Raw genomic sequence first — 13,580 nt, forward strand, 5'->3', positions numbered from 1 at the left:
ATCGGTTCACATGGTCTCAGCGGCAGAGTTACTGGTTCACATGGTCTCAGCGACAGAGTCACCGGTTCACATGGTCTCTCAGCGACACAGTCGCCGGTTCGCATGGTCTCGGTGGCAGTCGCCGGTTCACATGGTCTCAGTAGCAGTCGCAGGTTCTCATGGTCTCAGTGGCAGTCGCCGGTTCGCATGGTCTTAGCGGCAGAGTTACTGGTTTGCATGGTCTCAGCGACAGAGTCATCGGTTCACATGGTCTCAGCGGCAGAGTTACTGGTTCACATGGTCTCAGCGACAGAGTCACCGGTTCACATGGTCTCTCAGCGACACAGTCGCCGGTTCGCATGGTCTCGGTGGCAGTCGCCGGTTCACATGGTCTCAGTAGCAGTCGCCGGTTCGCATGGTCTCAGTGGCAGTCGCCGGTTCGCATGGTCTTAGCAGGAGAGTTACTGGTTTGCATGGTCTCAGGGGCAGAGTCGCCGGTTCACATGGTCTCAGTGGCGGTTAGGGTTAGCATGGTCTTAGCAGCAGAGTTACTGGTTCACATGGTGTCAGCGACAGAGTCATCGGTTCACATGGTCTCAGCGGCAGAGTTACTGGTTCACATGGTCTCAGCGACAGAGTCACCGGTTCACATGGTCTCTCAGCGACACAGTCGCCGGTTCGCATGGTCTCGGTGGCAGTCGCCGGTTCACATGGTCTCAGTAGCAGTCGCAGGTTCTCATGGTCTCAGTGGCAGTCGCCGGTTCGCATGGTCTTAGCGGCAGAGTTACTGGTTTGCATGGTCTCAGGGGCAGAGTTACAGGTTCACATGGTCTCAGCGACAAAGTTACTGGTTCACATGGTCTCAGCGGCAGAGTTACTGGTTCACATGGTCTCAGCGACAGAGTCACCGGTTCACATGGTCTCTCAGCGACACAGTCGCCGGTTCGCATGGTGTCGGTGGCAGTCGCCGGTTCACATGGTCTCAGTAGCAGTCGCAGGTTCTCATGGTCTCAGTGGCAGTCGCCGGTTCGCATGGTCTTAGCGGCAGAGTTACTGGTTTGCATGGTCTCAGGGGCAGAGTTACAGGTTCACATGGTCTCAGCGACAAAGTTACTGGTTCACATGGTCTCAGCGGCAGAGTTACTGGTTCACATGGTCTCAGCGACAGAGTCACCGGTTCACATGGTCTCTCAGCGACACAGTCGCCGGTTCGCATGGTCTCGGTGGCAGTCGCCGGTTCACATGGTCTCAGTAGCAGTCGCAGGTTCTCATGGTCTCAGTGGCAGTCGCCGGTTCGCATGGTCTTAGCGGCAGAGTTACTGGTTTGCATGGTCTCAGCGACAGAGTCATCGGTTCACATGGTCTCAGCGGCAGAGTTACTGGTTCACATGGTCTCAGCGACAGAGTCACCGGTTCACATGGTCTCTCAGCGACACAGTCGCCGGTTCGCATGGTCTCGGTGGCAGTCGCCGGTTCACATGGTCTCAGTAGCAGTCGCCGGTTCGCATGGTCTCAGTGGCAGTCGCCGGTTCGCATGGTCTTAGCAGGAGAGTTACTGGTTTGCATGGTCTCAGGGGCAGAGTCGCCGGTTCACATGGTCTCAGTGGCGGTTAGGGTTAGGGTTAGCATGGTCTTAGCAGCAGAGTTACTGGTTCACATGGTCTCAGCGACAGAGTCATCGGTTCACATGGTCTCAGCGGCAGAGTTACTGGTTCACATGGTCTCAGCGACAGAGTCACCGGTTCACATGGTCTCTCAGCGACACAGTCGCCGGTTCGCATGGTCTCGGTGGCAGTCGCCGGTTCACATGGTCTCAGTAGCAGTCGCAGGTTCTCATGGTCTCAGTGGCAGTCGCCGGTTCGCATGGTCTTAGCGGCAGAGTTACTGGTTTGTATGGTCTCAGCGACAGAGTCATCGGTTCACATGGTCTCAGCGGCAGAGTTACTGGTTCACATGGTCTCAGCGACAGAGTCACCGGTTCACATGGTCTCTCAGCGACACAGTCGCCGGTTCGCATGGTCTCGGTGGCAGTCGCCGGTTCACATGGTCTCAGTAGCAGTCGCCGGTTCGCATGGTCTCAGTGGCAGTCCCCGGTTCGCATGGTCTTAGCAGGAGAGTTACTGGTTTGCATGGTCTCAGGGGCAGAGTCGCCGGTTCACATGGTCTCAGTGGCGGTTAGGGTTAGGGTTAGCATGGTCTTAGCAGCAGAGTTACTGGTTCACATGGTCTTAGCGACAGAGTCATCGGTTCACATGGTCTCAGCGGCAGAGTTACTGGTTCACATGGTCTCAGCGACAGAGTCACCGGTTCACATGGTCTCTCAGCGACACAGTCGCCGGTTCGCATGGTCTCGGTGGCAGTCGCCGGTTCACATGGTCTCAGTAGCAGTCGCAGGTTCTCATGGTCTCAGTGGCAGTCGCCGGTTCGCATGGTCTTAGCGGCAGAGTTACTGGTTTGCATGGTCTCAGGGGCAGAGTTACAGGTTCACATGGTCTCAGCGACAAAGTTACTGGTTCACATGGTCTCAGCGGCAGAGTTACTGGTTCACATGGTCTCAGCGACAGAGTCACCGGTTCACATGGTCTCTCAGCGACCCAGTCGCCGGTTCGCATGGTCTCGGTGGCAGTCGCCGGTTCACATGGTCTCAGTAGCAGTCGCAGGTTCTCATGGTCTCAGTGGCAGTCGCCGGTTCGCATGGTCTTAGCGGCAGAGTTACTGGTTTGCATGGTCTCAGCGACAGAGTCATCGGTTCACATGGTCTCAGCGGCAGAGTTACTGGTTCACATGGTCTCAGCGACAGAGTCACCGGTTCACATGGTCTCTCAGCGACCCAGTCGCCGGTTCGCATGGTCTCGGTGGCAGTCGCCGGTTCACATGGTCTCAGTAGCAGTCGCAGGTTCTCATGGTCTCAGTGGCAGTCGCCGGTTCGCATGGTCTTAGCGGCAGAGTTACTGGTTTGCATGGTCTCAGCGACAGAGTCACCGGTTCACATGGTCTCAGCGGCAGAGTTACTGGTTCACATGGTCTCAGCGGCAGAGTTACTGGTTCACATGGTCATGGTATTGGCTCCGCCGACGGATCTGCAGCCATTATGCATGCAATGGAATTTAGGGGTAACAGGATGTAGTCTGGTACTCCCCATCAAGTTATAATTCTGTTGGTGAGTGACTTGGACACCCTTTCTTCTGTAAAGCTCAACCGAATGGGTGTAATAGTCCATAAATACAACAGAGTACACATTACCTCTGGAACTCTATGGGAAAGAGCCCATGAAATCCCAGGGTCTTTCTGAAGCTGCAATTTCCCTGCTTTTCTTAATTTGTATTATTAGCAGAGCTGAGCCCAATCAACACCTATATACCAAAGCACTGTTTTATAGGTCTTGTATTTTTCGAAGATATCCTGATATTGAATTCTCATTAAACATTCCAGGAAGGAGTTCTCAGAGACATCCTGGTATGTAGACTTGCTAGATGATTTCATCTGAAGGAGTTCCAAGATGGCACAGCGGATGGCAGCTTCAAAACATGGATGACCTCGTTCCACGACGCTGGACTGCACTATGAGAGGGCACGAATATCAAGCCTTTGTGGGATCACTATGAACGCCCTAAGGCGAAAAGCTGGGACAGATCTTTCCGGCAATATAGCGGGACATTTGCAGGACGGCACTATGAAAGAGGCTTCTTTGCCTTCTCTGATATCTGACTTCCAGTGCCAACAAAGTGACCGATATCTGTAAGTAAATACCCCAATCCTCGCGTCTTTGCACTGGCTTCCTGTTAATTTTCGTATTGATCTTAAGATTTTGTTGTTTGTTTTTAAAGCTTTGAATGGACTGACCCCATAGTACATCAAGGACCTCATCCAAATCTATACTCCAGCGCTCAAATTGAGGTCCGAGGGCCAGCTCCAGCCCGTGGTGCCTAGAGCGAGATTTAAAACCAGGGGGGACAGGGTTTTCTCTGTGGTGGGCCCCAGACTTTGGAATGCCCTCCCCCTCCATGTCCCAACAGCCCCCACGGTGGAGTGCTTTAAGTCTCGTTTTCAGACCCATTTTTATTCCCTGGCTTTTTAACTTTGCGTGAGATTTGTGGTCCTCTGTGTCTTTTATTTCTTTGACTACTTCAAACTACGTCTTTTATTTATTTTACTGTCTGATTGATTTTATTGTTTTATTTATAGTATCATTTTAGAGTAATACACTTATTATTTATTGCTGATTGTTATATGGAAATGTTTGTTTTATTGTTGATTCTATGTACAGCACTTTGGTGATGTTTTTCTTGTTTAAATGTGCTATACAAATAAAGTGGATTGGATTGGATAAGTAAAATCATGTAGAGTGGTTGTCTTACTGCAGTAACCTCCTCATAGACACTGTGTAGCATAAGGCTACAAGAAGTTATTTCTTCCTGCAGCCGGCGGATTATCTCAACCATGGGGGACAGAACCCAATGTATATCTTTAAGAGTTTTGAGTGATGCTGTTGTAGCCATTTCATAGTGTCTCTGAGCTGATCCCTAAGGTACTCTGTATTTTGGACCAAAAACTCCTTTGTATTCCGGTATCCATGTTCCTGACTGTCATTAATGTCATGTCTGATTTCCATCAGAGGTTGATTTAACTATGGTATATGTTCCTTTTCAAGTTTCATGTCCCACACCATTACTTCTAGTTTGTGAACTGAATGTTGCAATTCTTCCAAGGGACAGGAGGTTACAACTGAGCAGTTAGAGAGTCACCATCACATAAATAAATATCAATTAGAGCCATTGTGTTTGAGCGAACCTCTCATTCCTGGGGTCTGAAGAATTCAATATGTTCTTGTGGTTACCACCATGGGGAGCCTGTTGTCCAGGGCAGCTATTCTCAAACTAGGGGTCCAGACCCCAATTGGGGTCGCGAGATGATTTCTGGGGGTCGCCAAATCATTTTGGAAGTCAGCTCTGTCTCCACTGTGTTAAAGTGTTCATGTGTTTTAGTCTTTTTGGTAATTTTGTGGGTTTTTTTGTCTTTTTTTGGGGTAATTTTGTTTCTTTTTTAGGTAATTTTGTGTCTTTTCTGCTCATTTTGTGGTCATTTTTTGTCATTTTGTAGTCAATTTGAGTCCCTTTTTGCTTAATTTTATGTAATTTTTTGGTCATTTTATGTCTTTTTTATGTCTTTTTTTTTTTTTTTTTATCATTTTGAGGTCAATTTGATTCTTTTTTGGGTAATTTTGTGACAAATCCCAAAGTAGCAAGTTATTACTTTCCAAGGAGTCTCTGGCTTGAAGCTGACTGTTACACACTCAGGAGGTCAGAATGGACCTTTAAACTTATAGCAAAGGACTTAGATTAAAACTAACAATAAAATACAAAAAAATATAAAAATGCACAGAGAGATGTTTTAGTTGTTCTCTGCTTCATTATTTGTCCAAAATTTGTCGCATCAACTGAGTTTGTATGATCTGAACTGTGAGATTCTGGTTAGTGAGGGGGGGGTCACAGACAACATGCATGTTAAATTTGGGGTCGCGACTCAAAAAGGTTGAGAACTACTGGTCCAGGGTATGGTAAGTTACACAGCTATCTTTTTTTTTTACGAGTATTTAAAGAAGAAAGTCAATGAATGCCAGATTCCTATTGGCTTAACAAGGGAGAGTTGACTGGGGTTTGGATTTTGAACATTAAAATATAGACTCAAATAAAGCAGACAATTTTTATGGCAGATTGCCACACAACATGGGCTACTGCAAGCAAAAGTGGCCCAAATCTGTTTCATTTTTTTTGCTTATATGTATCTGTTTTTGTTTTGTTTTGTACAGTATGCAGCACAGATCAGATGGAATCAAATTTTTTTTCAAATCAGAACCGGGTCTCTTTGTGATCCTAAATCGGATATAGATCTGATATTTTCCAATGCGACCTCAGGCTGAACAGTCATGTCGCATTTCACAGTGATCACAATTCAGGACTGTAAGTTCACACGCAGTCTGATATGAACCACATTTATAAAACAATGTGAACACGGCTGTGAACGGCTGGCAGCTCAATCTTAAACAGTACAAGTTAACACTGGCGTGAGACAACAGAAAGTCTAAAGGCTGGTGTTGTGTGCTTACTGGTTTTCACATTAACTGGTTGCCGTAGGCAATGATCTGCATGAGCTGTCCGTTGTACTGAAACCACTTGCTGTTAATGTGAGAATTCTGTCTGATGCAGGATTATGTTATGCTGTGCGTTGACACCTTATCTACCGTTTAATACTGTAAGAAATAAAGCACGAACATAATTAAAATCAAAGTGCAATCAGCACTTGTAGGAAGGTGGGTGGCACTGCATTTATGTGTCATGTGCTATAGTTGAGCCGCAAATATAACGACCACCCATGTCCGACTGGTCCCTCCTCCTACATCATCATAAACAACACAATGCAGAGTTCCAGGGTGTGGAGAGGCTCATCCCACATGGGCTGGGTTACAAATACAATTATACATTTATTTCCTTTCTTACATACATGTTTATATTTTTTTGTAACAAAATATGTTGTATGGGCGGGCCCTTTGCTGGCTACGTGTCTGGACTAAAGATCTCCAGAAAGTTATCTCGTTATCTCGAGAAAACAAATGAAATTAACTCGTTATCATGAGAAAAAAATATATGAATGCATGGCCGTTCACCTAATAAGGTAAGATATCTACCCACCCTAGAAGAAGCAGCAAAAACTATGTAAGACAACCTGTTATTGTCTAGGCAGGGATTCCCAAAGTGTGCTGCATGCACCCCTGGCGGTGCGCGAGCTGCCGCTAGGGGGTGTGCGAGATGAAAAATGTAATGGCGGTCTGATAATAACACAATTAAATTTGTTGTATACAAAACTTGTATACAAAAAAAAAAAAAAAGTAAAAATAGTATCATAAAAAAAAAAATAGTATCATAACATTACTAGTATTAATTGTTTGAAATCTCTGAAGAATCTCATCATAGTGTACACACACCGGCAGTAGCCCCGTAGCCAGAATTTCCCCAGAGGAAATTTTCTAGTTCATCATGTTATTGCTCCTGGGAGAGCCATATATCTCAAAAAAAAAGTCAACTTATAATAATAATAATAATAATAATACATTTTATTTGTAAAGCACTTTTCATTGTTAAAAGCAATCCCAAGGTGCTAGAGAGTACAACAAGATTAAAAACAGGTTAAAAGGCCAAAGCACAATGATACATTTAATAAAAGGCTTTTCTAAAAAGAAAGGTTTTTGGGCTTTTTTTAAGAGTCTGTTGTTTGTGGAGCCCTAATGTGGTCTGGGAGGGAATTCCACAGGTGGGGAACAGAAGGCCCGATCGCCCACTGTATGGAGCTTAGTCCTGCGGGGCTGTAGGGTGTGTTTGTTTGCGGAGCGGAGGTTACTTTTTTACGTTTTTTAAACTCTTGTTTTTTTAAATTTTATTTCAGTTAATGAAAATGTTTTTTCAATTCTAGTTTTCGTTGTTTTTTTTTAGTTTTCGTTAGTAATTCTATAATAACCTTGGTAACTGAATGGTCTGACAAACTACTTCTCTTCTTGCTAATAACTAATTTTTATGCACTTTTGGTTGCAAACAGTGGTGTTCAGTTTATAATTATATAAAACATTTCTCAGTATGCATTTTAAGGGGATAATTTATTATTTTGATGTGTAGTGTTGGCCTATATTATTTTTTGAATGGCTGCTGATGAGGATTACACAGAGAAGTATGTTGAAGTTGAACAGTAGATGGCAGTAATATTATTGCTACAATGAATGGCAACCACAGAAGAAGAAGCTGGAGCCTCTACAACATGGATGCAATCTGAAGCTAACCCTGTATTTTGAGTATTACTATGACAGATTAATTTAACCCCGCTGTTATGTCCCAACTAGTTTTCAAACTAACTGGATCCCGTACGCGTGCACGCGCCGTGTTGACCCATCAGCATTGGTGTGCCTCTGTCGCAGCTGTAATGTTTGTGGACACTTACACTCCCGTATTCGCCTTGGTAGAGACAATATGTGACCATGGATGTTTGGATAACACTGGAAATCCCCATTAACATGTTTGTGAGTGCGTGACGAACCTGGTGAAGGAGGCAGTCCACAGCTGCATTTAGGAACAGGGCGCGTTCACGTACAGGAACCAATTGGGTTGAAAAAAATTTGCGACACAACACTGGACACTGTAAAACGCAGAGCTGGCAAATTAGCTTGTTTGTTTTAATGTTTTAATGCTTGGCAAACCAGGCCGCAGTTTAATAAACTAAAAGAAAGAAGTCAGAAGTCCACAGCTGGTGTTCTCCAGTAAGCAGGTTGTTTTTCTCCCAGGGTGTGTGAAGTGGCAGCGCAGTGATTGAGCTTACCTCCCTCAGCTAACGTTAGCGAACTCTGCTAACGTTCATTCAACCCAACAGCGACCGAAAACAAGTTAAGACTTTCAGCACGGTAAGAGAAACATATCCCGTTATTCTGCTGGTCAGAAGGTGGAAACATGAGTGTTTGTTCAAGTTATCTTACGTTAGATAATTGTTGGGACAGCTGGTGTTAATGAAAGCAAAATGTAAAGGTTTATTGTTTCCTTGTAATACGTCCATCTCTAATGGACTAATTAAAACGTCATACTGGCAGGTAACCTAGTAAACACACGTAAATAAAGGTTTTATTTTTGCCCATTGTCATCTATATTTTTGGAGGGATATGGAAGAATTCGTACTCGATAAGACTGGAAAGCCCATCATTTTTTTAACCAAAAGATATCTCAAAATTTGAATCTAATAACAAAACAGTATGCTTTATAACAAATCTTATGCTTCTGATGGGTAAGTTTCACATCCATAAAATGAAGTTTTCCAAATCTCAACCTAACTTTAGTGTTTTTAAAATTTTGTGTAAAAATGTGTATTTGTTTGGATAAATATAATGATTAAAAACAAGAATTACTGATAAGAGTTTAGTTTAAGAGCTGATATCTAGACATTCTCCATGGTTTTGTTGATGGTGATTTTGGTTGTTATCAATAAAAACATGGAAAATGTCTAGATATCAGCTCTTAAATTAAACTCTTATCAGATATTCTTGTTTTTATCATTATATCTGTCCAAACAAATGTACCAGGCATTCAAATGAAGAAGAAATTGAAGGACAAGGGTGGTCTAATAATTTTTTCCATGACTGTATGGTTGTCCTAGAACCGTAAATGATGTGTTGTCATAAATTATATTGTTAAAAATAAATAAAGAAGAAGGCTTAAATCCCTGGGTAGGAAAATAAAATAAAAATAGCTTAAAATAGCTTTTTACATCTTAGTACTGTCCAAAACCCAAAGTACATTAATTTTACTGTCACAGAAGACAACAAAACCAAAACAAGTGAGAAGATAAAACTAAATGCATTTTTGCCTGTCAAATTTGTTGCTGATCAATTTTCTCCTGTTCTTTTTTGTTGGCAGACATGGCCAGAGCTATGTGGGATCTGAAGATACAGACAGTTCAGGTGAAACAATAAGGACTCATGTCTACTTCACAAACACTCACACCCCTGTACTCTCACTGTGGAGAACATCTCAGCAGGGTGAAGACGGTAAAGATGGAGCTGCTGAGAACTCTTGTCAGTGAGCGTTTGTCTGAAGCTGCCGAGGAGATCTTCAAGATTGTAGAGAGAACCATTATAGAATATGAAAAGGAAATGTCCTGTTCAAAGTGGGTCGTGGACAGCCACCGCAGACTGCTGGATGTTGCCAAGACACACAGTGAAGGTCAGTTTATAAAGTTTGCTTTCACGAAAGCGTATATGGCTGAGGTTATCCATGATGCGGTCATTATCATTATCATATAGATCACATCTTTTCACTAGATAGCGTCATTTTGACCATACTCACACATGACAAACTCATTACAAAAAATATATATATATTTACACAGCTGACTGCAGCCAGGTCTATAAAAATGGTGACATCATGACTGAAACCTGGCATATAAAGGGTCAAAATATTCAAAAATTCATTAGTGTTTGATATAAAAAAAATTAGGGCAGATGTAGGGAAAATATCAGTACAACGAAAGTAGAATATAATGTATAATATTTTTTTATAGCATGCTTTGTAGGAGTGCATGTTATGCACTAAGCAGTACAAGTGTAAGTATTTGACACTGCACAAAAAATAATAATGCAACAAAATCAGTGTTCCTGCTAATCATTGACAAGATCCAGGCTGCAATAATTTAACTTTTTTTTTTTTTTTAAACTTTGCAGGTAGTATATTGAAAATAATTCATATTTTCTGTTTTTTTTTCCATCTAAAAGCATGGTGGTATTATGACAAAAACATGGTATTTAAAGGGTTAAAATATTTAAATATCAATTAGCGTTTGATTATTAGGTCAGATGTTGGTGAAAAAAAAGCAGTACAATGAAAGTAGAATATCATAATGTATAATATTTTTTATAGTTTGCTTTTAATGAGTGCATTTTATGCGCTAAGTAGTACAAGTTTGCACACAGTTTGAACAGGCCCTGAGGGTTAAGGGTTTGTAAAATGTCAGAATTGGGCAAACATTTTAAAACAATGAAAAATGAGTGTTCTGCGATATCAGTTTACACAATAAATAAATCCCACTGATCTAGTAGTGCAGTTCCAAAAAGTTGAGGTACTTATGGGAGTAAAATAAATAATAAAAAGCAGCAGTGAGCATTTGCCTGTGAAATAAATGTTGTTTGTCCTTTGCTTTAGACTCTATCCAGATGTCTGTCACAGATGTGAAGTTGCAGTCTGGTCAGCAGCAGCCTGCTGCCAGTGTGAACGTCAGCGTGTGCTGGGACGAGCCAGAAAACACCACGTCAGAGCCCACAGAAGATTGGTACAACATGAACAGCACTCATCCAGACTCCTCTCCTGCCACTGAGAACGATCAAAGTGATCAGGAGATACTGATTGATATAGAAGATGACTACGTGAAGCAGGAGTGTGACCTGAAAGTGAAGAAACCATTCAAATGTCCCGTTTGCTTGAGCCTTTTTTCTTCCAAAAAGACGATGGTACAACACGTCAAAAAGCATCCGGAGGACAATTCGTCACTTTACCAGTGCCAGTTCTGTGACCGCTACTTCTGCCGCAAGTCTGAATTCATCATTCACACCAGAACACACAAAGGCTCCAAACCAAGCCAGGACTGTGAGAAAAGCTTTGACGAGAAGGACAGTCTGCTTATTCACGAACAAAAACACAGTGAGGAGAAACCGCACGTGTGTTTTGGTGCGAAGGTGGAGGTAGAAACTCACTTCAGATCAGTGACATCTGTCAGTGAGACTGAAGAGCTCGACTCCAGACAAGATGAATCAGGCATTAAGACTTTTCCACTTGCTATCACTCCCTATCATAAAAGTGACTTTGATCAAGAGTCACTGCAGCCCCTGTGTCTTTACCAAATCCAGACTGTTGCCGATATAGATAAAGACTCCTTAGCTGCAGTTAGGGCTGATCACATTAAAACTGAGCCGGCTGGAGCTGATTGTGAAGTCCCACACAATACCACACAGGATCAGTTGCTGCTTTCAGTCAACCCGGATGCACAGCGTGGCGGCGAGACAGAACGCAAACATTTCAACGTAAAAAGTCCCCGACCTATAAGACCTTCCACTGAGCTCATCGTCCAGTTTGAAGCAGGAACAGCACAGAAACCCTACAAGTGTCCTTGTTGCACCAAATGTTTCTCCTTGACCAAGACTTTGATAAGACACATAAAGATCCACACCGAGGACAAATCTTATCAGTGCCAGTTTTGTGGGAGGAACTTCTGTCAGAAGTCAGACCTGGTTAATCACACGAGAATACACACAGGAGAGAGACCATATCAGTGTAAAGAGTGTCACAAATCCTTCGCGCAGAAAGGCAACCTGGTGGTTCACATGAGGAAACATACAGGAGATAAACTGTATCAGTGCCAAGAGTGCAGCTGTAGTTTTAGCCAGAGGTCGTCTTTTGACTGTCACATGCAGAGCCACAGATGAGATTGAACTTTGACCTAAAGCAGGGTATCAAACTCCAAAACGTTTTCAAGTTGTTCTGGAATTGATTGTCTGGTTAGGCTCTTAATCCTCTTTACAAAGTACCTATTTTTTGGTTTTATAGTGATGAAAATGATTCAAATCCACAGTTTGCCATTTGACAAGACTGGTTTAGATCCCATAGTAAACATTCAAGTGCCATTTATTCACCATTTTTTTTAGGTCACACGGGATTTGCTAATCTTGTTCACAACGTTCCAACCTTTTGAGGTTGTAGATGATGGAACTTTGCCATCAATCTAGACAATATTTCTTACACATTTTTATGATTTCCCCCTGAATTTGACCTTAAGGACTTTGGGTTCAAGAAATAAAAAAACTCTTGGTCCTCTACACAAGTGTCTGAAGTTTTCTATTTTATTTTCCACATTTGAAACCAAAGGACCTTTCATAGTGCTGTTTCGTGCCGGGACATTTACGGCTCAGTAACATCTCGCCCCCACTTAGTCCCACTTAGTCTCACAGTCATCTAATCACTGTTCAATGCGACTGCCATCACTAACTGTGCGCATCGCCTGCCGCTTATTGTAAACAAACTGACATGCTAACTGTGAAGGGACACGAATATCACGCCTTCGCAGGGTCACTATGAACGCCCTAAGGTGAAAAGCCAGCACAGATCTTTCCGGCAATATAGCGGTAGATTTGCGGGAAGCACTATGAAAGGGGCTAACGTCCCAACCTTTCGGGGTTGTAGATGATCTAGTTGTTATTATTTACATATTTGTATGATTTTCCCCTGAAATTCGACCTTAAGGACTTTAAGTTCAAGAAATAAAACACTCTTGCTCCCCTACAAGAGTGTGTGAAGTTTTCTATTTTCCACATTTGGAACCAAGTCAACTGTTTCTAGCAATGATTACCGAAGCCTCTGTGTCAACTGAGAATGATGTCGGCAGGAAAAATGCACCAAGGCAAAACAAAAAACACCTCAAGAAATTGGCAAATTGTGGTGAGATTGTTTCCAAGGTAAAAAGTCAATGTCCAATCTCAGTTTTAAAAAGTATTTTATTTAGGTAAAGTTCTTGTCCTGATTGTACTAAATGACAAAAGGAGAGACATCCATATTGAATCTGCACTGTATTTCTGACCAACAGCCCTATTTGCCTTATTTCTGCGTATTTATTATTCATTATTTTCTGGTGAACCTCATGTATTAACAAGTCTCACTGTGGCCACACTGTATTTACAGACAGTGAAAATCCCTCAAATAAATAAATGAGTAGTCACTGACAGCAGGAGGGACTTCTTCTGAACCACAGTTAAAATCCTGGCATGAGATGACCTTTCTGTAGGAATGTGTATGTGGAGGAATTTGAATTATTTATTTTTTTTGTTTAGCTGGGATTTTTATTTTACAAATCCCATGGAGTCTTTGGAATCTGTATTAAAAGATTTGTGTTCATCAAAAGGTTATACAATTGTATGACTGTGTTTTTTAATGATTTTATTTTGTCAGAAATAGTATATATGGGTTTCTACATAAAATCTAAACAACAGTGTAAAACCAAACTTCTGTCTCGTAGCATTTGTTCAACTTA

At 42.6% G+C, this 13,580-nt stretch overlaps 1 protein-coding gene and 1 long non-coding RNA gene across 2 annotated transcripts; both read left to right on the forward strand.

Annotated features, from left to right (window-relative positions):
- The first annotated feature begins 2,876 nt into the window (after window positions 1-2,876).
- LOC131959749 (uncharacterized) lies at window positions 2,877-4,158 on the forward strand. Its single transcript, XR_009389523.1, has 2 exons — window positions 2,877-3,716; window positions 3,806-4,158. It is a non-coding gene; the product is annotated as an uncharacterized LOC131959749 (long non-coding RNA).
- Window positions 4,159-7,787: 3,629 nt separating this feature from the next.
- Window positions 7,788-13,551, forward strand: LOC131960134 (zinc finger protein 182-like). The gene is made up of 3 exons (XM_059325377.1): window positions 7,788-8,421; window positions 9,425-9,730; window positions 10,706-13,551. Exons 2-3 carry the CDS (start codon window positions 9,487-9,489, stop codon window positions 11,980-11,982), a joined length of 1,521 nt encoding a protein of 506 aa, XP_059181360.1. The 5' UTR covers window positions 7,788-8,421; window positions 9,425-9,486; the 3' UTR covers window positions 11,983-13,551.
- Window positions 13,552-13,580: the final 29 nt, after the last annotated feature.

Source organism: Centropristis striata, chromosome 21 (genome assembly GCF_030273125.1).
Source record: "Centropristis striata isolate RG_2023a ecotype Rhode Island chromosome 21, C.striata_1.0, whole genome shotgun sequence".
NCBI lineage: Eukaryota > Metazoa > Chordata > Actinopteri > Perciformes > Serranidae > Centropristis > Centropristis striata.